Below are 23,514 nucleotides of genomic sequence, written 5' to 3' on the forward strand. Positions count from 1 at the left end.
AATAATTTACTTACTTTTGTCACTTCCTCTGCCCAAATCTAGCCAGCATTAAAAATTAGAGAAAAATATAGAGCATGAAAGAAAGTTGGAATTTAACATTTTCTACAACTTAGTATAGAAAAGTGTAATTATTTTATTTCAAAGGGTATACTCTCCTTTTCCAGAATTATATTAACATAGTAGTAACGATATCAGTACAGCTTAATATACTGTGAGAGTATGTCTTCATATGTATTAATACTACTAATTTCTGAATCTTCTACTAATTTTATAAGTTACTGAGTAATAGTTTTCTAAAACTGGGAATATCTTAGTTGTAGTTCTCTCATCTGTAAAATGAAAGGTTTGGACTAAACAATTTCTAATTTCTTATTTAGATCTAAAATTCTAGAATTTTAGGAAACTAAAATAAAGCAAGGATAAACAGACATTGATATAGCCACCGGTGGGGCACAATTAACTTGAGATATAATGACTTTAAAACGACCAGAGTTAAACACATCTTATTATAAGTAGATGACACCAGTAGCAAAACAGATGCCTAATATGTGAAACAAAGTCTTGCTAATTGTTTAGGATAGTCTTATCTAAAATAAAACCTATGATTTATACATGAAGTTACCAATGACTGAAATAGTCTCACACATTTTCATTCACCTACAGATAGGACAATGGAAATAAATGAATGCATTCTCTTGCTAACTAAGGAAAGCCCTAATTTAGCCAGGGCTTCAATAACTATAGTAATTTAGAACAACAAAAATGAGTTTTAAATATTCTGTACATAAACATTCCTATTACATAGATTTTCCCCCCTTTTAGCTCAATGCTAATGGAATAAAAGCAGTCAATTAACTGTGAATTTATTGTTAACTGAGTACAGATTCCATACACTTCTATGGAAGTAAGGTATCCAAACACTACATCTATAAATCTTTATTGGCTAATGTTTATGAGTTTTTGGGCTATATTCAGATTTCATGAATTTCTATTTTGTCAAAATTAAAAATTGCTAACATCTCAAAAACTTCCTCAAATCAAGCTCAACATATATATTGGGTACTACAGAACAATTCTCATTCCTGATTCTTGCCCTAAGTTATCGCTATTCTGCAACTTTCTTAAGTAAATTAGTACTGGATAGGCAATGGGCCTTGCTACTACAGAAATATGGGGTGTGTGTGTGTGTGTGTGTCTTGGCACGAAATTGCAGAAGAAATTAATTCTACATTGAGTTTGGGTGAAAATAAAGGTTAAACATCAAAGATACTGAGAAACAAAGTAAATTTGTAAACTTTACATTTTTCTCTAAGTTAAGAAAATTTTGCTAATTTTCTTTGCCAAAAATGAAAATACAAAGTGCCAGTTAAATTAATTTCTTTTACTAGGTATAAAAGGCACTATATATTTACATATAAACTCATATTTTAAAATCTGAATTTGCCATAGCTAATGTATTTGGCAATTAGAACACAGAATTTCTTTTCCTCAAGTTCTAATATTACTTCAGTTAGTATTCCCTGTAATTTCTCTTGGACTAATGAACTCATGGTTTTGACTACTTTAGACTTTTACATGCAGATAATAGCAAGAGAAGGCACTTTTCTCAAGATGTAGAAAACACAGTAGGCCAACAAACCTTCAGCCATTTTACATGCAGGAAGTTGAGCATGTAAGAGAAATTTACCATATTGTTATCTCCTTCAAGGCGAGCTGAGTTTAGTTGCTTAAGTGCATAGGTAAGAGACAAAGAACACATTATACCAATGAACACAGTGAAACAAATTACTTCTTCACAATAAAGAACACACAAACAAGTATTAAGAGAGCTGATAAAATGGTTTTCTACTTAAAAAGAAAACTATGTTGTTCTATGGAATTTCACATAGTGACGCCTATTCAACTTTTCCGAGATTCAGATTTTAAAAGACAAAAAACATGGTTGATGCTTGATTTTAAATTAGAATCATTTAGGAAAAACACATCACTTTAAAAACTGCCAGTTGCCTACAATTTTTATTAAATTTTCACCACTGAAAGCCCTTCTGCCTACCCACAACTTTCCTATTTAAAGATCATTTCTATTTTATGAACATATGATGCCTTCAACCATGTTCTCTTTCAGTTAGCCTCAGCCAGGTCTTGGCATACCCTGAAGAAATATGAAAGGTATGTCAATCCTTATATTTTTAATAAGCTTTAAATTGTCGTATGTGCACATTAAGGTTAAGTTATATGATGGTGCTCAGTTTACAGATTAAAGATTTAGACATCTGTGGAAATGCTTAAGTGGGCAGAGCAACGTTCACAGTACTGTTACTTGAAGATGTATTTTCCACATTTGTATATCCAAAACTGAGGTCTAAATCTCTAAGTATCAGAGAGCTTTGAAACTAGATGATTTTTTTCTTCCCAATAACAAAAGTCTAAAATAATTTTTAAAAATTTATGTAAGACTAAAGCTGGGTTAATGAATGTCAGTGCCTTATAATTTAAATGCAGAAATTTTGTCTTTGCTTCTTTGACAAGTTTTATACTATTTTCAAAATTGTGTTTTTGTTCATTGTGAAACACTCAAGTAGGTTTTCTTTCTGTTCAATTGGTGTATTTTTGAGAAATGCCTTTGATGTTCCTTTACCATTCTTCAACATGCTAATAAAATACAAGTTAATAAAGTAGCAATACTGGATACAGGCATAAATATTTTACTGACAGGGCTAAATGATCAAAAAGTTCAACCTAGTTTACTAGATTGTGAACTGAGGGCAGTAGAGATTTTACATTATTTATCTCTGAATTCTTCAGCAAAGCGCCTTGTTCAAAATAAGAATTCGATACAGACTTTACAAAAGGTTACAGAAGCTAGTAAACAAATTATTAAAAAAAAGTGCTGATACGCACAGGTCCCAAACCTTACTTGCAGAGAAATAATTACTCACAAAACAATCCACGGAAATTTATAAAGTGAATTCAAAGAAATTCTGAGATTAGAGTAAGCTCTTCAAGCTGCCAACTAAGAATAAGGAAATGTGTCAAAGAAGAAAAAAAAGCAAACAAACTCCTAGTGGTTTCTATTTTTCTGTATCCTTCAAGTAAACAGAAATACAGAAAAAAAAAACCCCACCAAAGGTCACAAAATAATAGACATATCTTAAAGCTTTATGTAATAATAAACTAAAAGGACTCTTCCTTTCTAAAGTATTTCAGACTTACTGCTATAAAGTTTGAACAAAAATGAGTTGGTTATTTAGGGGAAAAGAACACAACTACAATCAGGAAACGTGAATTTCTGCCTAAACTAATATTTTAAATATTTGGCTATAGTTAAATTTGCTTTATGCAATATACAAATTCTAGAAAAGCTGTGTACAAATGAAATTGTCCAATAAAGTCACTTGTATAATCTTTCATTTTTATTTTAAATGTAAGTTCTCATGGAAAAAATCTGTCCTTAACAATACTCAGCACAGAAGAACTGTCAAGATCTTTTCTGGATATATCAATAGGAAACATCTTTCAAAATTTGTCTACTATTCTACTTAGTTCTTACACATTTTAATAGCAATGATAAAATAATTTAGAATAACCAAAGGACCTTACACAGTGTTAAATCTATAAGTTATCCGGAACTTTTCCAGGAAAAAAGATTATCATTATTCTGTAATAGTGCTTGTTAAAGAAAGTTTTGTATTGACACTTGATGACAGTAGTCTCATTCTACAATCATTATTGGGCACATATAGGCATTTTGAATGAAGAAATTTTGACTTATTTCCAAATGACCCTTATTTATCTTAACATTTTTTTCCTGATTATGAAATTAGTATTTTAAAAAATCAATTTATATTTTACCACATAAATCTATTATCAGCAACCAGAAACTAATCCCAATTTAGAGTCTCTTGTCACCTACAGTTTTTATTTTTAAACTTCTGATTCTGTGAAAAGTCTGTTTTGGGAAGTTAGGGTGTTCTTGATGATGACATCATGATAAATCCTGAGGTGAAATAGCCACTGAACTTGGATTTAATGTCTTGTCAAAGCAAGCTCTTCTCTAGCAGTAACTAATACAGAATCTCCAAAAGGGGAACTATTTAGAAGAAAATATTTCTAGAAGAAATTTATTCTGCTCATATAAAGTGTTGGGGTACTTTCACAAGACATCACTGTCCAGTACCAATTTTACTAGTTTTAAATTTCACTATACAACAAGTCTCAACCTCTTCTTTCCCCAAACAAGGGAGTGACATTTGTCTTCCACCAGCACTGTGGCAATGATTCTTGATGACGACAGTGGTAGTCAGTTGGGAACAAAAGGCAGGGGGAATGTCATGCTTCTTGACATAACATATCCCTTAGTATAAATTAAGAATTAACTTGTTAGCCTCCTCTAATAAATTCAGACTTGTTTATATTGTACTATCTGATTAATGTCTTCAATCTTTGGAATGGAAATATAAGCAGTATAAATAATAGATTTAATAAGCTTATAAATAAAACCTTTTAAGAAACTTATAAGTACATATATATAAATCATTAAATTACTATACTTAATATTTAACCAACTCCATTTAAAAAGACTATTCTGAGGTTGATTTTATGAAAAATATACCAGAACTTATGTATCCAAATGGGTTTCCTCCCCTTCAAAATAGTCACCTGGGAGTCCATGCTGCAAATGTTTGAATGGTTTTGGAATTATTCTTGGTGACAATGCCTTTAGTCAGTTTGACTCACGTGTGGAAAGGGAGTCAAGTTTAATTTTTAGGTCACACACGAGCAATCTCAAACTTGATTCATTCTCATCTTAACTACTATAAACCTATCTCCAAAGAATATTTGCCATCATCACTGAGGATATTTAAAGAACATGACAAAGATTTAGGAGCTCTTATAATTTGTATTTTTTAGCAACAGGTGTATCAGTGAAATAATACTGCCTGTTAATATGACTACTACTTTGCACTGATTTGGATGCATTAAGTTCTGATAAGTTTGTTTAAACACAAAAACAATACCCTGAAATCATATTGTAGTCTTAGTAATAGACTGTAGCTTGCATGGCATAGGAGTAAAATACTTTACAAATTTTAAATTTATCAACCTAAGATGTTTTTCTATGAAAAAAAAAACACTACTTACTGAAGCTCTAGTTTCTGCAGCTTTTGCCTTTTTTAGTCTGGTTTTTGCAGCATCCAAATCCAGTCGCTTATTTTGTAATAATTTCCTTTCTTTCTATAAATATAGAAAAGAAAAAAAGGCTAATGATGCTAAAATCCAGTAACAGCATATATATTTAAAGTATCATTCTCCATCAGATACATGAATCATTTGATAAACAAATATCAATGATTACAAATTGGCTATGAAGTGACAGTTGACTCCTTTTTCTTACGGTTTTCAATTTTAAAATAATGGAGACATTCTAGATGCCTAGAAAATCTGGGAAAGATAGCAGGTGATGGCAGAAACAAAGGAATGCCTATTTTAATATTTTGCAGTTTTGCCATCTAGGGACTGTTTTGCTCTATCTTCTTGGTTGTCACAACTGGGGGGTGGGGAGATGTTACTAGGTAGAAGCCAGGATGCTGCTAAATATCCCCTACAATGTAGTACAGCTCCTACAACAAAGAACTATTCTATCCAAAATGTCAGTAATGCCCAGGTTGATAAACTGTTTCAAACAATTTATCTAGGAAGTGCCTATGGTAAAGAGGTATGGGCCTAGGTCAAAGTTCCTTGACACCCGAAGAGATCTACCTCAAGGACTGGGCAGGCTCACTTAATGTGCCATAGCACTGAAAGCAACTCTACTACTCCAAAAGGAAATTTCAAATTTATAGAATGAATAATGAATAAACATTAGTATGGTATCCGAGAATTCCTCACGGGGAACTTCAACATAATGGGTAAGTTTATAAAAATTCACTGCTTGCTTTATTAATTTTCAGGCAGATTTCATATATCACATTTCATCCTACTGACAATCTAATATCTTTCAAGTCATATTTCAGCTTGGTGGTTTTTCCTTTGTCTCAGGCAAAGTACTTTTTAACCCAGAGACAAATTCATTGTAAACATACTGAGTTTCTAGAATATTTTATAATAAGAAATCTGCAAATGAAAGTTTAAAGTAGTATTTACAATAAAGAATAATATTTCAAAAATCTTAGGGAAAAAAATCCACCTAGATCTTCACTCTTCATCGCTTAAAAAAAAACCTAAAAAATAATATCGGGCTTGGGAAAGTTATATTTATTTCTTCAGCAATAAAACACAGCTGTGTGAAGAAAAGATAACAGACTTCTAGGGATGCAAACAACAGAAAGTTGAACAGCCAGAAATATAGTAATTAGGTTTTTGGCTCCCAGTTTAAATGAATAGCTAACAGGGCTATACTATGGAGATATTTGGTGCGATATTTTTATAATCATTCCAGGAATTTGTCTACAAATTTTAGTGCTGGTAATGAATAAAAATTGATGTAAAGTAATCTCAATAACACTGCAGGGACACAAAAATGGAGTATATACCTTCAACAGTTCTTTATTTTGGTTAGCTTTGTGTTCTGCTGAATATGTACCTAGCTATTTAAATTTTCTAATCTGCTACATCTACACAGTCAGTAAGAGGACAAATTATTCATTAAAAAGTGTAATTATATATATATAAATTATTTTACTAAAAAAAAGGGAACATTTTCCAACTCACAGCAATTGTTTTGTAATCTCCTTCTATAAAGTTTCTTAAAGGAGTGAGAAAATTTAAAGCTGATGTTTGAATCAGCTCTCTGTCTGCTGTTCCAATTCGTTTTTGTGTTTCTCCACATTTAATAAGGGCATTACCTGCAAAGGAAAAGAGTGTTGTTTTTTTTTTTTTTTTTACCATTTTCTGGTAATATCAGAAAATAAAACCAGCAATCTGATCTGCTTTAAAGTTAGTTGTCACTTGCTTACTTAAAAAATCAAAGAGAATTAGCTGTCATTAGTTTTATTTTAAAAGTAAACTTTATAAATATCTAAATGAAAATGACAGAGGTTCATGAAGCCCTTATATCACAGTAAATTGTACCAGTTCAACCAATGGAACAAAAGAGGATAAGTACACTAAAAAGTATTTATGATCACAGCTCAAACAGTTGGAGATATGTTTAGAAAAGCATAATGCTTAAAATATTTTCATAAGTAGATCAAGTTAAAATTTGTCTACTATTTCTATATTATGCATGGGCCTCAAGTATCTTTAAATAATGTTGTATATTTGTATCTTAAGTTAAAGAGAAAATCCATGTTTTGTAACACATATACCTTAATGTTTAAATAGGATAAGTACAGTGGAAAATAGAGCAAAAAGAAAGGGAACCACAAGACCAATGTTCTACTTCCAGTTCTACCTCTAATAAGCTTCAATTCTGTGGATCTGAAATCTTCCATGTTAGGATGAGATTAGATTTGATTGCCAAAGAAGATAATATAACATAGTCGTTAAGAGCTCATGTCTGGATACAGATCTCTCTTTGAATTACTAGCTGTATGATCACAGATGAATTATGTAATCTAAGACTTAGTTTCCATGTCTTCAAAATGGAGATAATAGGATCTATATTGTAGGTAGGATGTAAGTGAAGACCTATGGAAATAATACATTTATTGTGTAGTGTTTAGCACAATGCCTGAAATACTCAATTGTTAGCTACTATCTATTACAATTAAATAGATTCACAAAGCCCAATTCCAATAATCAAGGTACAGTCAATAGAATTACTACAGGTGAAAACAGATTAAGCATATTAAAAAAAGAAAAAAATTTAGAAGCCTTTTGAATGTTCGTACTCCACTAGGCCTTCAGCTTGGTGAAGGAAAGGGCTGGGTGTCATGTACCTTTATGACCTCCCATCTAACTGCTTCTGGCACGAGCAGGCACAAAAAATCTGTTTAATGTGTAAAATTTTTCTAAAATTAATAGTTAAAATTTAGAAATAAAACTATAGAAATTTTAAGCATTTTCAGACTGTCAAAGAAGTACCTTTTGAAGACCACAATGTAAAAGTTTCAGTTGTACATCTAACAGTTAGTCAATGGATTAATGCCATTCATTAAACAGTATTTAGGTTATTTTCTTCTGAAATAAAAGTAACTATTAAAACTTTAAGTTCATTTTGTTCCAGAATTTATGAACTATTTTATACATCAGTACTGTAAGTAGAAAATTATTTACGTACATTTCATACCCACATAAGGAGAAATCTGAAATAGTCTTATATTCTCAGAAAATTAGATTTGAGGGATAATGAGCTTCAGAGTTATATGTTTAAAAAGTCAGTTCAGCAACAAAGCTGGCATAACTGTAAAACATGATTGTAGAAAAATGGACTATATGAAGAAAATAGAATGAAATGTAATCCAAACATCCAAAGATAACCACTGTTAACATTTCTGTGGTACTGACTTATCGTGTAATGAAAGCACTAGTGGTGTGTTCAAAAACGACATGCCAGGTACTTTATTATACAAATAAATAAGCCCTCAAGAAAGCTTAAAAGAAAATCTAGAGGAGACATATGTAAACAAAAATTACAATATATCAAAAGAAGTACTATAATGGAGGTTGCAAGATTCAATGGGAGTACAAGTAAGAATTCATTTAACTTTTTAGATCTAAAATGATAAATATGAATTCCCAGAATAATATACACTTAAATATATTAAATATTAAATTGAACTGTTTATATTTACTGGTCACCTCTATTTCTCACTTTATCCAAAATTTAAAAATAAATTTTTATTTATTTTGAAGTTAAAACTGATTCTACTAATATTAGGTAAATGTTAATGATGTCTCTATGAGTAAAAATCTAAAAGTAAGGCTAGTTTGTAGCAGATCTTTTTGCCTTTTGCTCACCATAAGCTGTTCCTGGGCCAAACTCGGTCCCTGCATCAATCATATATTGTCCCAAAAGTTCTGGGTTGTTTATACGACTTGGAGCTTTTCTATCCAGTTTCTCATAAACAAATTCTTCTATTCTGGCATCTAGAAGAAAGGTTTAAAATTATCAATGATTTCCAAAAAGTAAAACGATTTAAAAAATTGGGTTTTTTTTCTACTACCCATTTATCACCCTGTAAAATAAGATCAAGTTAGGATGCTTTTAAGTACATATCTTAATACATAACTTTTAATTTTTATGTTAGAATATTATATAGCTCTATGAAACTTATACTTTAGAAATCTGATAAAATATTTTGGCACAAAAATATTTACTTAAAGTAAAACTATCATATGATGAATATTCTATGAGATTCTAAAAGCGCTGGTATTCACTTAATATCTGATCAAGTTGCCTTTGCCCCATTCACACGGTCTGATTTTTACCTTTGAATATATGTTCATTCAATTTCAAAATCAGGGACTTCCAGCTATGGAAATATGGATATAAAGTACCTATTAGAACCAAAGAGTCACATACTTCTAATACCTTTATCATGCTTTTGCTTGCTCACATGCTCTCTCTCCTTCCTAAAGTCTAAATATAGGCAATGGGAAATTAAGGAACAGAACCAGCTAGGTTTGGAACAGTCACAGAGATAAGCAATATGATGTCTTGGCTTAATTTTATTTAATTTTGTTTAAAGTACAAGATATACAGATATCTCTCAGCATGTATTCACTCAAAAGATTTCGCCATTAAAAATAAGGTTAAAATATGAGATAGGTTAAAAGAAATAGCAGAATGCTACTACACATGGAAAGGAAAAAAATAATCAGTAAAATCTGAAAAGATGGTTAGTGTGATATACAAAATATTCACACTTACATGGCTGCCTAATAGGTATGTCAGAGACAAATGAGAAAAAGGTCAGTTTCCAGAAATAATGATTAACTATAGATCAAATTTACAACCTAAAGAGAAGCTAAAAAAAAAAAAAAATAGGTTCCTTCTAAGCATCTCAGATAATTCCTCCGCAAGTAGAAGTTTCACACAGTGCACTGAAAACTTAAAAAGTGAACTGAACCAGTAATAGAAACACTTGAGGATTCAGCATAACCATGAATTATTATACATAAAATAGGCTATTGGAATAATACTCGTTTTTGTGGTAGGCTCTGGAGCAGCATCAGAAGTTTTTAAGTAGGACTTTTAAAACCTTTAAATTAGTTCAAACCAAAATGAGTCAGTTCAAAACATAACCATTTAAAAGATACTAACTACATTTCAGAATTTCATTTCCTGACTATGAGAGTGATTCTTAGCTTTGGTGCATTTCTACCATATTTGGTCAAAAGTTTAAAGTTGAATACTATGTTGACTTCGTTCAGTTAATAAAACATTTGGCATACTTTAAGTAAATGTTTATTTCAATAGGGCATCAATAGACCATAATAAAATCTTATAAGAATATGTGGGCAATACTGCTATAATGCAATATATATTTTTGAAAAACCTTAGGTTCTGGAAAATCATACCCTAAAAATTACAGGGCTTACAGGGAAAAGAGGTTTGGGCCTGACCACTCATAATCTACATAACTTTATAATCAGAGCACAAATAAAAAATCCAATTTTGTTTACTACTTTAGACTTAAAATACTAATGTAAAACTGTATTATATAAGCCATTATAACTTCACACTAATGAAATTCCCCTTTTTACCAGTTGTGTATGAGTTTGTCTGCTATTCAGAAAAACATGTAAAACAGGCTACTTATGTGAAGAACTGTGGATAGAGCAAGGAATATAAGGAAAAATGTCTACTACTTTTTCAAGGTGCCCTGGTATATAATTTAAGAAGCCTTAAATGAGTAAGATATATCACATGGTGCCCAAAGACAACAGGCCTCAAAGTGTAAAAGGTATACTTCAAATGGTTACCATGATTTAATTCAAATGGTACAGAATTACTAATGTTTTGTATAGTGCTTCAGGTTCACAGAATGGTTTAAAGCTTGGAACACAAAGTTTAAAGCTTGGAACTTAAGTTCGTATCTATAAGTGAGCTTATTGCATTTCACAACATGGTCACAACATGGGGGAAAACCGGAAAGAAAGCATTTGTTCTTCAGTTTTGATGTGTAAAGCTCAGAGTGAAAAGACTAGGTGTTGATGCACCAGGTTCTAGTTCAATTTCCACTTTTTTTTTTTTTTAAAGATTTTATTTATTTATTTGACAGAGATAGAGACAGCCAGCAAGAGAGGGAACACAAGCAGGGGGAGTGGGAGAGGAAGAAGCAGGCTCATAGCGGAGGAGCCTGATGTGGGGCTCGATCCCATAACGCTGGGATCACGCCCTGAGCCGAAGGCAGACGCTTAACCGCTGTGCCACCCAGGCGCCCCCAATTTCCACTTCTTTTTTTTTTTTTTTTTTTAAGATTTTATTTCTTTATTTGACAGAGATAGAGACAGCCAGCGAGAGAGGGAACACAAGCAGAGAGAGTGGGAGAGGAAGAAGCAGGCTCATAGCAGAGGAGCCTGATGTGGGGCCCGATCCCACAACGCCGGGATCACGCCCTGAGCCGAAGGCAGACACTTAACCGCTGTGCCACCCAGGCGCCCCCCCCAATTTCCACTTCTAATTAGCTATTCTACACTGTATAAAATGCTAACTTGTGATTTGCAATTAATAAACAATTGTGTACCTTATTTGATAAATTATTGAGATGAGTAATCTGAAAAACCTTGCAGTTTTTCAAATGGAATAATTTATGTAAAAATATAAAACTTAACATAAACATAAATAATTGGTAACTATGTAAGTTTCCATATAATTTTCCCTTATTTAGGGACAATTCTCCCCCGTATGAAAAGGAAGATTAATTTATTTTCAGCCTTTCCTAACTCTTAAAATTAAAAGCCACTCCTGGGGTGCCTGGGTGGCTCAGTCAATTAAGTGCTGACTCTTGACTTTGGCTCAGGTCATGATCTCAGTTTTGTGAGATCAAGCCCCACGCTGGGCTCCACACTGAGCTTAGGATTTTCTCTCTCCCACTCCCTCAAGAAGTGGGGGAGGGGCGGGCACTTGTATGTTTTCTTTCTCTCAAAAACAAACTTCACACCCTGAAATTTTCAAAAGGATTCTACGAAGGCAAGGAAAACACAATTAGTCAATTTTTTTAAAGGGTACACAAAGAGGTGTTTATCACCCTCTTCCTCACCAAAAGCACACACACACACACACACACACACACACACACACACCATACACCTGAAAGCCACAAACCGAAAACTGTTTTCCAATAGCCATCAAAACCTTTTTTTTAACATCAAAAATACCTACTAATGGTTCTTTTAATCAGATTAGTCAATAATGTAAATAAAGGTAAAAAGTTTCTTACTTGGATTTGGTTGCAATAACACTTCAGTTTGTTTCATTATTTTTTCTGTCCATATTTTGGTACATTCAGCTTTGCTAAGAAGGTTCTCTAAGTGAGCATCCAATTCTGTCTTCTCTGCTTGGCCAAGCTTTTCTTCCGTGAACTATTATTAATTATAAAAAAAATTAAATATACCTCAAATACATTTTAGGAACCTATATCAATAAATAAAAACTCAAACTCAGACAATCCAGAACATGCAAATAATTGTAAACCATTGAACTGAATGTTTTGGCCCTATGGAAATTTACCCATACCTCTTTTGTGGCACTTATGCTGACCTTCTCTTAAGGTTTTATCTTTAGTTCTGCTAAAATGGATGGGGTGAACTCTATAGAAAATCTATATACTTCCTGGTATATAAAATATATAAATATTTCTTACATATGAAGGTAGGATAGTATAGTGGTAAGGAGTAAGAACTTTGAGTCAGTTGGTGCTGAATTCAAATCCTGAATGCACTGCTAATTTTGTGACCTGAACAGGCTTTTGAATTTTTTCTTCTTAGGTATCCTCTATCATTAAAAAGAGACAATATATAACATACAGTGCTTTGAGAATTAAGTAAGAGTATGAATGTAAATCACTTTGTTCAGTGCCTGGTAATTATTATTTTGAATTTAAAAAGGGCTGCTTATATTTAATGTGGCTTTGTATTAATGGCACTTTAATCACACCTAGTTAGATAGTCTTTTAGAGGATGTTCTGGGAAACTATCATTTAAGTTGTTTCTTCAGGATATGTTCCAACAATTGATTTACAGACTAACTTCTGGAACATATACTATTCCTACTATGGAGGAGAATTTTTTAAAGATCATAATATGTAGTTAGATATACTCAGCATATCAATTTTTATTACCTTGAGTGTGTTGGTTTTTGAGGAAAGGCAGCATTGCCCATACAAGAACAAAGAGGTAAAAAGATTTCCATGTAGATTTTATGGAGAATTTTGAAGACTTTTAATTAAATACTAGAAGTGATGACTCAGGCTGTTTATCATGTACATTTTTCCTCTAGAATATGTGGCTTTCTCCCATTGTAACAGAGGCATATGACCTGCACTAATTCTGTACTCATTAGTCATGACTCATTTCTGGCTAACAGAATATAATGTTTACTTTGCTTTTTCCTCCCTTTTCATTTCTTAAAATATCTTCTGCTGCTCTATTTTTCCGAGTTTTATTACCTGTTTCTTTTAGCATCCTTCTTATTGGTTTAACACTTTCTACTGATTATGAGTTAATATTTTCAGCTAAAAAGTCCTCTAGAATGTTATTCTTAAGAGTCTGGTTAAAACCCCCCATTGAGGGTCTTGTTCAGGGTCTAGAAATAAACACCTCAATAGCTTTTGTAAAGCCTTAGGTCTTTTTGAGACTGGCCTGTAGCCAAGCCCTCACCCAGTGGGTTGAATGGAGAATAGCACTTCCAAAACTATTGCCTAAGCCCACAATCTTGCAGTGTACTGTAACTGAGGATAGGAATAGGAGATGCATTGGGCAGAAGATCAAAACCCCGATGCCAAGGTCAGTTGGGTAACTACTGCAATTTCACTTGTAGGAGAGAATAGATCCCTGAAGATTTAAGGCTATAGACCTTCTAAAGAGGGATAGATTAGAATTTCACATGTTCGAAGTCTAATGGTTAAATAGATTCTCTTTCAGAGAAAGCAACCAATAGAAGGGAAAGAAAAGGGGGAATATACCCAGGTGAACATCACCTATAAAGGACGATCTACCAGTAGAGAAAAATTCTGAACTTAGCACCTTAATAAGAAAGCATACATATTTGTTTATTCGATTCATTCCTTTAACAAATATTTATTAAGCACCTTCATATGTGCCAGGCACTATTCTAAGCACAAGGGTTTCAGCAGTCAGAAAAAACAGACAGGTTTCTGCTCTTAGGAAGCTTCCATTTTAATGGGGCAGACAACCAACAATAATTTGATAATAGGGATACAAAGATAAAAAGACAGTGGATGCAGGACTGATATAGGTGGTTCTATTATTTCTTGAGTGAGTGACTGAACAATTAACTGGATGAATTAATGAATTTGAGTATAGAGGAAGGAAGAATTCAATCTGCAGGGAGAGGGGGAAACAGAAGAATCAGGGAAGGCTTCAAGGGGAGAGGGATATGCAACCTGGGCCCGGAAGGGGGAAAGAGGAGTGTGAGCGTGAGATGTGAGTGGTTAGAGAAACAGTTTCTCTGAGCAGATAACGGTTGACCTGAGAGTGAACGATAAGAAATGAGGGATTCTAAGGGAAGGGTATATGCCTAACTACTATCTAAACAATATAAACTTCCAGGCCTATTTTCTTCAGTACATAAAATCATGTTAAACTTTAACTAACAGATATTTTAGAAACACTGGAATTACAGGTACAGTCTAGAAATTACTTAAAAATGTTTATAAATGCAATTTATAAACCGTAGTTTATCAGTAAGTTTATCTAACACAGGTTAGGTTTCGGGGCAAGTTTTCTCCCTATATTTCAGAGAACCAACAACTAGAAAGTTAATTATTTGGAAAATAAAATATTTCAAACTTCACGTCAGAAGTCCCGTTTGCTTAATTAATATTTTCTTTATGATTCTCATTTTACTACCTTACAGTATCTTTCATTAAATACTTTGCTTTTTAGTGAAAAGACAGTGTGAAGTATAACAGCGCAAAGCTCAGTATTTGCAACAAGTCATTTTTGTATGAGTCTGAGCAAGAAATAAAGTAAACCTATCAACACAGTAAGGAGGTTTTTAGTATTTTAGTTCAGAAGGGTAAAAAATAAAACCCCAAAATATAAGGAATGCTTAAGTTAGAGTGAGATAAATCTGATTATAGAAATCAGTTTAGAGAACAGCAGTTCTGTAGAAAGCCCATGTGAGCAGTGCATTAAGTACCAGTAATAAAGTCTGATATTTACCTGCACTGTCTGAGAGTAAAAACAGTTGCTATTATTTTACTCTACCCAACTCTGTGCTTTGAATTCCAGTATGTTATATATGATCTTGTTTTATCTTTTGTTTTTAACGTTTTCTTTTCTCAATAAGATCATTTATAAGAACTTTTTTTTTAAACTTCTGTATTTTTAAGTGTGAGGGCTTAGTATAATTTAGAAAATGCTATATACTAAGCTGTGCATTTTATATCAAATACACCATAAAAATCCCTTTATAATATATAGGTAAGAATCAAAACTTTATTGATGAACATTTTGCCTAAGGTGTCAGTGTCGTGTTTCAATCTCACATGTGTTTATTCAATCACAGTCTCATTACACTATAAGACTTCCAGTAAATACTTGCTGATTTCAAGAAATTAATATTTTCTATTACCATTATACAAATATATTTCAGTTCTTCCTTGCCCCTGTGTCTTTGTTCACAGCACTCTGGTCAGCTGGATCTTATAGCTCACCTCGGCTTCCTACATGTATTCAATAATCATCAAATTAAGGGTAACTTTAATCCTATCTGGAATGAACAAAAAAAGGCAGGGATACAGAAAAACACTGCTAATGTTATCATATATTTAAGTTGAAATTATACATTTAAATTTTATTAAATACATAATTATAAAAGACACAGTATCTCCCAAGATTTTATTATGGGGGTTTAAGGATTTCTTTCCATTATTAATCAGAAGGTATGACATATTAAGTTAACAATATAGTATCATATTTAAAACACACATTTTTCTCTAATACACTTTAAGAAAGCATCTACTATAGAAAATGATGAGTTATATCAACTAAATTTAGGTTTAAATTGTTAATCAAAATAATGGGGTATGTATTTTCTTCTATTGTATGTGAGACGTATAATCAGCACACAACATGGTTCTTGCCATCAAGGATTTTATGATCTTAAGAAACAAAATTATAATAATGGTACATTTCTGAGCAAGACAAAAGACCTTTTCTTTCTCTAAAAAAAAAATCCTTTCTCTAAATACCAAAAATTTAAAATTTTACTCTTAAAAGTTTTAGCTTTCAACATATTTAAGTCCAAAATCATTATTACTGTTTGTAGTCTCCTACCAGCTGTTAAAAAACTATAGTTGATTTTAAGCATTTTAATGAATGTTTAGTTTTAATAAAAACCTTTGTGAAAACAACCTACAATGAAACTCAGAATGTCACAGAAATCTAAATCCAATGTTCTCCAAGACATAACTTGATGTACAGTTCTTTCATAATTATTTCATTAGTAATACAGTAAAATGACACGAGAACAGAAAGCTTAATCCCCTCTCTATATTTTCTCTAAACATTGCCTTAAGGAAAGGACTGTCTTTGAGTCATCCACATTATGTCAGGCACTGTGATCCTTTCTTTATTACAGGATAGGCATATAGCCTACAGTATGAAACATGGAGCCTGGATTCTATACCATGCTTTACCACAAAAAGGACAAGTAAAAAGGCTTTGTGATGAAAGACATCTATATAATATGAACTCTCATCATCGATTCTTTGGGTGAAGTAATATTTTAAAAGTTAGCTAAACTTCTTGGGGGAAAAACGTATAACACAAATTCTGATTATGATGTATTAGTAAACTGTAAAGTAGATCCTTCTTAACTTATTCTCAATTTTGGCTGCTCCTTGGAATTACCTGGGGGAGCTTTCCAAAACACTGATGCCAAATCCAATCCCAAGGATTCTACTTTAACCAGACTGGAGACAGCCTGTAAAGGTTCCTCAGGTAATTTGAAGTGCAACTAAGACAGAGTTACTGTTCTAAGCGCACAGGTGATTATTTTAACATCAGGTTAAAAAACCATCTTCTATCTAGTAGTTTACTAAATTAACACCAATAATACCAAGGATACGAAGTTTTGGGTAACAGTAAATATGCAAAGTTTTTACATAATGAGAAAATGTATGGACTCTGAATGTGATGTGTTTTATTTATTAGAATTTGAGAAACCTTGTGAAGTTGTTACAGTTTAAAAATTCCATAAAGGAAACAGGATCTCAAAAGGGCTTGGACCAATGTTTGGCCAAGTTGGAATTCCATCCAGAGAGGATCTAACAGGAGTTAGTTGAGGGCAGCATCATATTCATCTTGACCTCTCCAGGTTAGACACACCACTGTTTGCTCAATTAAATCAGGGATGAAAGCCAAGCTGGCAACTAAATTTTAAAGACTTTTTCCTTTTAGAAAATAGCTGACATTCATGAAGTTCGTAGTATAACTTCAGTAGTCAGTTCAAAGGAAATGTTAGAAAATTAAAATGAACCTAAGTAATTAAAGTGAAATTTTTTTTTTTTGGAAAGCATATGGTCTTATTTTAGAGACGGTGAGCAAAGTTTTACTTCAATATCAATTCTAAAGTAAAAATGTGTTCACTTGAAACATTAATCAAATGAAGTAACAGAACAATACTTCACAAAATGGATATTTACTACAAAGAAAAAATAATTATGACAAATTGGGGTTAGACTAAGTCTTTGAAGGCAGTAACTAGGTCTCATTCATCTTCACACTGCAGAGCCAAGCACCTAGGAGGAACTCAATAAACACAGGTTGAATTAAACAGTTTAATATTTTAGACTGGCATTAGTAAACTTCAGGTTCAGCAGATATGTTAGAAAAATACTAATAAAAATAACAAAATTACTTAACATGCTAAATGATTTGAGGAGTAAACTTTGCATATGGATACCCTGCCTGGTTAAAATGATATAAAAAATTTAAAAGAACAATGTTGGATACTGAAGGGGAATAAGAAACAGAGTTAATTTCTCAGGACATACAAACTTAATAAAGATGTGAAAGCGACAGAGTAACAGAATTTTATAGCTCCAAGGGACCTTACATAACAGTTCATTAGAAGAAAAATGTCACGTGATTGTACAGACTTGCAAAATGACACAGGAGTACACATCAAGCTCTTGTGGTCTGAGATGGACTTTAAGTTTTATCTTGAGGGAAGGAAAGACTACACAAAGAGGGAGGGGGTGGAGGGCATTCATGATGAGTTTAACTGTATGAACAAAAAGTCTAGAGCTGAAAAAGTACAAGGTATTTTGGAAATTAAAAAATAATCTGATAGGAATACAGTATTTATATATGAGCGAGAGAAATGACAAGGCTGGAAAGGAGTATGTAATGCTCAACTAAGGAGTCTGGACCAAAAAGACAGATACTAAGAATAAATGGCTTTTAAGACATTAATAAAGTAACAATTTATGGAGGACAAATTATCTGATGCTTTTGTATTCTATTATTTTGAGGGAGTTAAGAATAACAAAAGCACCCAAACAGACTGTTAAGGAATGAATATTCCTATTGATTATACATTTTTACCTCAACGTTCTTTCAAAGTTGCAAGGCATATAAACAGATTTTATGAGAGTAAAGTGATGAAACCCATTTGTATGTTTAATAGTTTTTCTAAGACAGGGAATGTTTACTTAACCCAAAAATTTTTAAATAAAAATTAAAAAAAAATTTTTAATGAAAAAAGATATGGCAGTTGGTCACCCAAAGAATGGCTTATTCCTTAAGGTATAATTTGATTTGAATACAAATTATTATTTAGAAATGTGAAAGCTGAATTCCATTCCTACTGTTCTTATTGCTTATAATGAGTAACTGGCATAGCTCTTACCCTATTCTTAGCATGAAACTTGGCACTTGATACTGCACTGATGTCAACACAATTTAGACTGGGAATTCAGTTATTGACTAAATACTAAAATGACAAAGCAGTGTTTTTGTTGAAAATTACAACACAACATTCCAAATTTCACGTGTTACATTTTGGAATTAATTTTTTTCCCTTACATAATAAAAAAAAAGTACTATGCTAAATGTCAAACATTATACTGAAACTCAACTTTGTAACAGTCAACATTCTGTCAATGTTTCAACTACTCTCCTTTTATCTCCTCTGGAATATTTTAAAGCAATCCTCAGACATGATATAGTTTATACATAAATATTTCAGAATCTATTTCTAACAGATACAGACTTAATAATAAAAGGGCATGTTGAAGGAGTCTGTTCCTCCTGAAATTTTTACCTTCTCAGTAAATGGCTCAAGCCACAACCTTATAGTCTTCCTTAACTCATCTTTCCTTCCCTACCCTTGAGCCAATCTGGGAAGCAATAATGAATAGATTCTGAACCTTCCCTGCTATCACTCTCACCTAAGTTATATCAACTTTTTGCCTATCCTATGGCTACAGTTCCGTAACTGATGTCCCTAGTACCCCAGAACCTCTGAGTCTTTTTTCCTTCTGCCTAAATTGCTTTTCTTCCAAAAAACTGGAACTGTCACTTCCCTGAGGTCTCTTGGAATTTGATCCTATTGGAAAGGCTTGCCATGATCCTTAATGTCTATACAACACGGCAAAAGCTGCTCCCCCCCCTCCCCGGCCTTTTTCTCCATCACCTGATGTATTTACTGCTAGATTATAAACTCCAGGAGGGCAGAGGTTTTGTTAATTTTATTCACTGCTGTATCACCAGTGTCCAAAACAGTGTAAGGCAGACACAGAGTAGGCATGAAAATATTTAATACTGAAAACTATTTGACAACTCAACAGACTAGGACTTTAAAAACTAAAGAATCTGAAACAAATAATTAAAATTCATCTAGGAAGTACATCTTTTGAGAGCTTTGCTAGATTTTTTATATCAAGTCTATCGACAATTTAAATCAAATTCTAGTACATGAGTCTGTCCTATTTAAGCACTGTGGATTATGCACCTGAAAACATACCTGTCTTTAAAAGTGTCATTATAATGTTGAATTTCCACTCAGCAAAAAAAAATCATTGGGAATCAGCAATAAAACAAACACCAAAGGCCTCTTTTCAGTTAACATTCTCATAAATCAAATTCATTTCTGACCTTCAACCACTCATTCTTCTTGCTCCACGTCTTTGAACTACTAAAAGTAGGTTAATTTAAATCAACAAATTATTTTAACCATATAGTTCAATGTCTTTACAATATAGATTGTATTTTCATGGAGAATGGGGAGATGAGGGTTAAGGCAGCTAGCTTATTACTCACTATGCAGATTTTGGAACTGAGAAATCAAGACCTAGAAGGAATTTCCCATGCCTTAAGTGCTATCTGCTTAAGTGTTACTGAAATGCTCAGATTGTAGTACTAGATGATCTTTAAGGTCTCTCTAACCTGTAACATTCTATTATTCTGTACCTGCAAAGCCTGCACTGGAAGAGAGAAGCCGCTTGCAATGAGTAGTAGATCAGACAGCACTTGGCTATTTACTAGTCATGCAAGTTAATCAAGTTTCTTAACCTCTCTAAGGCTATTTCCTCATATATAAAAGGAGTTAATAACATCTATCCGGCAAAATTACAGAAAGGATAATAGGTAATCTGTCAAATGCCTTGCAAACGTTTGACAGTTTTTTCACAATACAGGCAGCTATTACCTTGTTCTAGTTCCACCACTCCTTTGCAAAGAGCAGAGCAATGTAAGATCAACTATACCAATAAAATTGGGATAAAGGAGACAAGTAAAGTAGTAAAGGCAGGACAACTGATTTACATTTCAGTATCATTTTGGTATGCATATTAGAAAACTACTTTTGTTTTCTCTTTACAAAAGAGTGTTGTTGCTACTGTGCCTATAACATTAACTTAAACACCAGATTGTTTATTACTCATGTTGTGGTGAAATTTACATCTGTTCATAGATTTAACTGAGTTGGTATAATGTGGGTGATGACTGCGCAAAACTGTCCAAGTTCCCTAGACTGATACTTCTTTGGGGAATGCCACGAGATAGCTAAATTCCCCCCCTTAAAGTGTATTTGAAACACAAAACTCTGACAACAGGCATAACACGAGTCTTCCCCCCCCCCCACATGTCCTACTGCCGGTGCTTCCCATTTTGAGAATGAGTGGGAACCCCCAAACTCCAGACTTCCCGAGGCCTCGGTGGAGTACGGACGCCAACTGCTGATCTCCATTTCACCCGCGGACTGCCTAAGCCCTGGACCGTCCTTTCAGGGAGAGAGAGGGCTGGAAGGAACTGTGTTGGCAGCTCTCTGGGTTCAGGGGCAGGAAAAGGAAACTTCCTTCTTGGACTCCGCGGGGAGAATGAGGGAGACGAAAGGAAAGGGTGGGGGTGGTGCAAGAAAGGTCTGTCTCTCTGTTACCGCGCGGGGCTCGCAGGGTTCTCGCCCGCCCCGGGAGGGCGGCCACACCAGCACCGTCGCCGTGGGGCCAGAAAGGCCGGCGGTGCTGTGTCTCGGCGCGGGGCCGAACTCTAGATGTCCTTCAGAGGCGGGGGAAGCTCCCGGCCGGGTCCCCACCCCGCCTCGCTTCCGGGGAAGCGGCGGTTGAACGGGAGGGGGGCAGAAAACGGCCGCCGGACCCGGAGGGGCACCAGGCCGCGCTCATCAGCCAGGCCTCCGGCCGCAGGCCTGCCAGCCAGTCAGTGAGGCCGGGTGCGGAGAGCGACGCCACCTCGGGCGGCCACTCCTTGGCCCTTTCGGGCGCCGCCGCCCATTCCCTACCCCGGCCCCCGCCCCACCGCGGTACCTGCACTGCACGACTGAGGAAGGTGCCCGCGTCGGCCGCCAGCTTCTTCACGTTGAAGTCCATGATGTTCATCCTGGGCGGCAGCCGGGAGAAGCTGCCGGCTGACCTAGCGGGGAGGCGCCGCGGCCGGGCTGGGGCGCCGGGCGAGAGTGGCTTGGGCAGACGTGGTAGGTGGAGGGAGGCGGCGCCAGCCCCGCCACCGCAGCTGTCGTTTCCGTGAAAGGGAAGCGAGAGGGTGGGGCGGGGGAGAGAACGAGCGCCTCGGGGCGGGCCGCGCGCCCGGGAGGCGGCGGCGGCCGAGACGCACGGCCTGCTCCGCCGGGAGTGGGGCGTTAGCGTCGACACTAGCAGCGGTGGGCGTGCAGGACACTGACGGACTGGTATCCGCCGTGTGGGGCGGGGTCTCGGACGGAGGAAGCTGGCGCCGGCCGCGGGGTGGAGCCTTTTCAGAGGTTATCGCGGGAACAGCGACCCCTTCTGGATCGCCGCGGCTCAGTCGCAGGGCGCGCCGGAAGCTCGGCTAGCAGCACGGGAGGGAAAGCCACTTTAGACCCGAGAATGGAGTCTCGGGGTCGTAGCGCTGCTGTAGGTTTGCATTTAAGCTCCTGAAAACTAAAAGCAGAGACAACCCAAATGCCCCTTTTTGTTTTAAGAAACAACTTGAAAATTGTGGTATAGAATTACATTATCTGTGAAATTAGAACCAACAGCTCCCTGTTATCTTGTAGCACCCCGCGCCCCGCTTATCCCGGACGCCTGGTGGCACTCGGCGAACGTTTGCTGTTAGAATGGAGTTGAATTTATAGTCCCCACTGAGTCTGTTGTTCATTCAGCATTATTGAGAATCTTCTTTGTACCAGGACTGAATCATGTGCTGAGATACCATGCTGAACAACGCTGTCCCTGGCCTCAAGGAGCTCTCAGTTAGGTTACTTGACAACCTTCGGGGACATTTCCACCCCCACCTGAAGCTCTGTTAACTGTTTGCTGCTACAGGGACTTTCTGACTGTCTTAAGGCAGCAGGCACACCCTGGATCACGGAAGCAACACTGGATGCCTACTGGGTGCAAAGTGCGGTGACGGGACACAAAGTGCCAGGTGGAGGACGTAAAGAAGTGTAAAATGGTGAGTGGGATAGAATAACTCTTAACCCTTAACATTCAGTCTGGGGAATTTTAATAACAAATGAGAATATGATGTGAAATCTGTTCAAGAGCCCATGATTTCAAGTAACTTCCTAAGCATCTTTCAGGATACCAACCTATGCTTGAATTAAGTCAAAACGTTAAAACAGGTGCTAGCACAGAGGGGAGAGACAGTATTTCAAGAATAAGAAAACACTCCATGTTATTTTTTGTCACTGTGCCCTTTTGTTACATTAGCGCTGGGAAAATGCAGGCCCAGCAGGCAATGAAATGAGCTCATGTTTGTGCTTTTGTGTTTTACTGAAGCAGTCACAGAAGCAGTAGCTGTTGTTAAAGGCTGAAAGATTAGTTCCTAAAGACATAAAGAACAGCAGATACGTGTAAATGTTTGTGTTTGTTTGTTTATTTATTTATTTATTTATTTATTTATTTATTTATTTTGTGGTGGTGACAGAAACAATCACTT

General features: G+C 35.0%; 2 protein-coding genes across 4 annotated transcripts in view; one reads left to right on the plus strand and one right to left on the minus strand.

Moving 5' to 3' along the window:
* Positions 1 to 22,317, minus strand: part of SH3GLB1 (SH3 domain containing GRB2 like, endophilin B1) — a 34,404-nt gene extending 12,087 nt beyond the window's left edge. Inside the window, exons 1-7 of one of the 3 annotated variants that reach the window (XM_044383676.3) lie at positions 21,903 to 22,276; positions 12,330 to 12,471; positions 8,902 to 9,030; positions 6,712 to 6,845; positions 5,143 to 5,235; positions 1,640 to 1,726; positions 15 to 38 (exon numbers count right to left, since the gene is read on the minus strand). In XM_044383676.3, coding sequence (XP_044239611.1) covers positions 15 to 38; positions 1,640 to 1,726; positions 5,143 to 5,235; positions 6,712 to 6,845; positions 8,902 to 9,030; positions 12,330 to 12,471; positions 21,903 to 21,974 — 681 coding nt within the window. In that variant the 5' untranslated portion in view covers positions 21,975 to 22,276. Of the gene's footprint in view, positions 1 to 14; positions 39 to 1,639; positions 1,727 to 5,142; positions 5,236 to 6,711; positions 6,846 to 8,901; positions 9,031 to 12,329; positions 12,472 to 15,706; positions 15,845 to 21,902 lie in introns of all 3 variants that reach the window. The other 2 variants (XM_026497673.4, XM_026497672.4) reach the window with 2 other exon arrangements.
* A 176-nt stretch (positions 22,318 to 22,493) lies between these two features.
* The window catches only part of ODF2L (outer dense fiber of sperm tails 2 like), a 294,695-nt gene continuing 293,674 nt past the window's right edge, over positions 22,494 to 23,514 (plus strand). The window contains exon 1 of the mRNA XM_057310504.1: positions 22,494 to 23,028. The gene's annotated coding sequence lies outside the window, so the exon portion shown is untranslated. The remainder of the gene's footprint in view (positions 23,029 to 23,514) is intronic.

This window comes from Ursus arctos, unplaced genomic scaffold (assembly GCF_023065955.2).
Source record: "Ursus arctos isolate Adak ecotype North America unplaced genomic scaffold, UrsArc2.0 scaffold_12, whole genome shotgun sequence".
NCBI lineage: Eukaryota > Metazoa > Chordata > Mammalia > Carnivora > Ursidae > Ursus > Ursus arctos.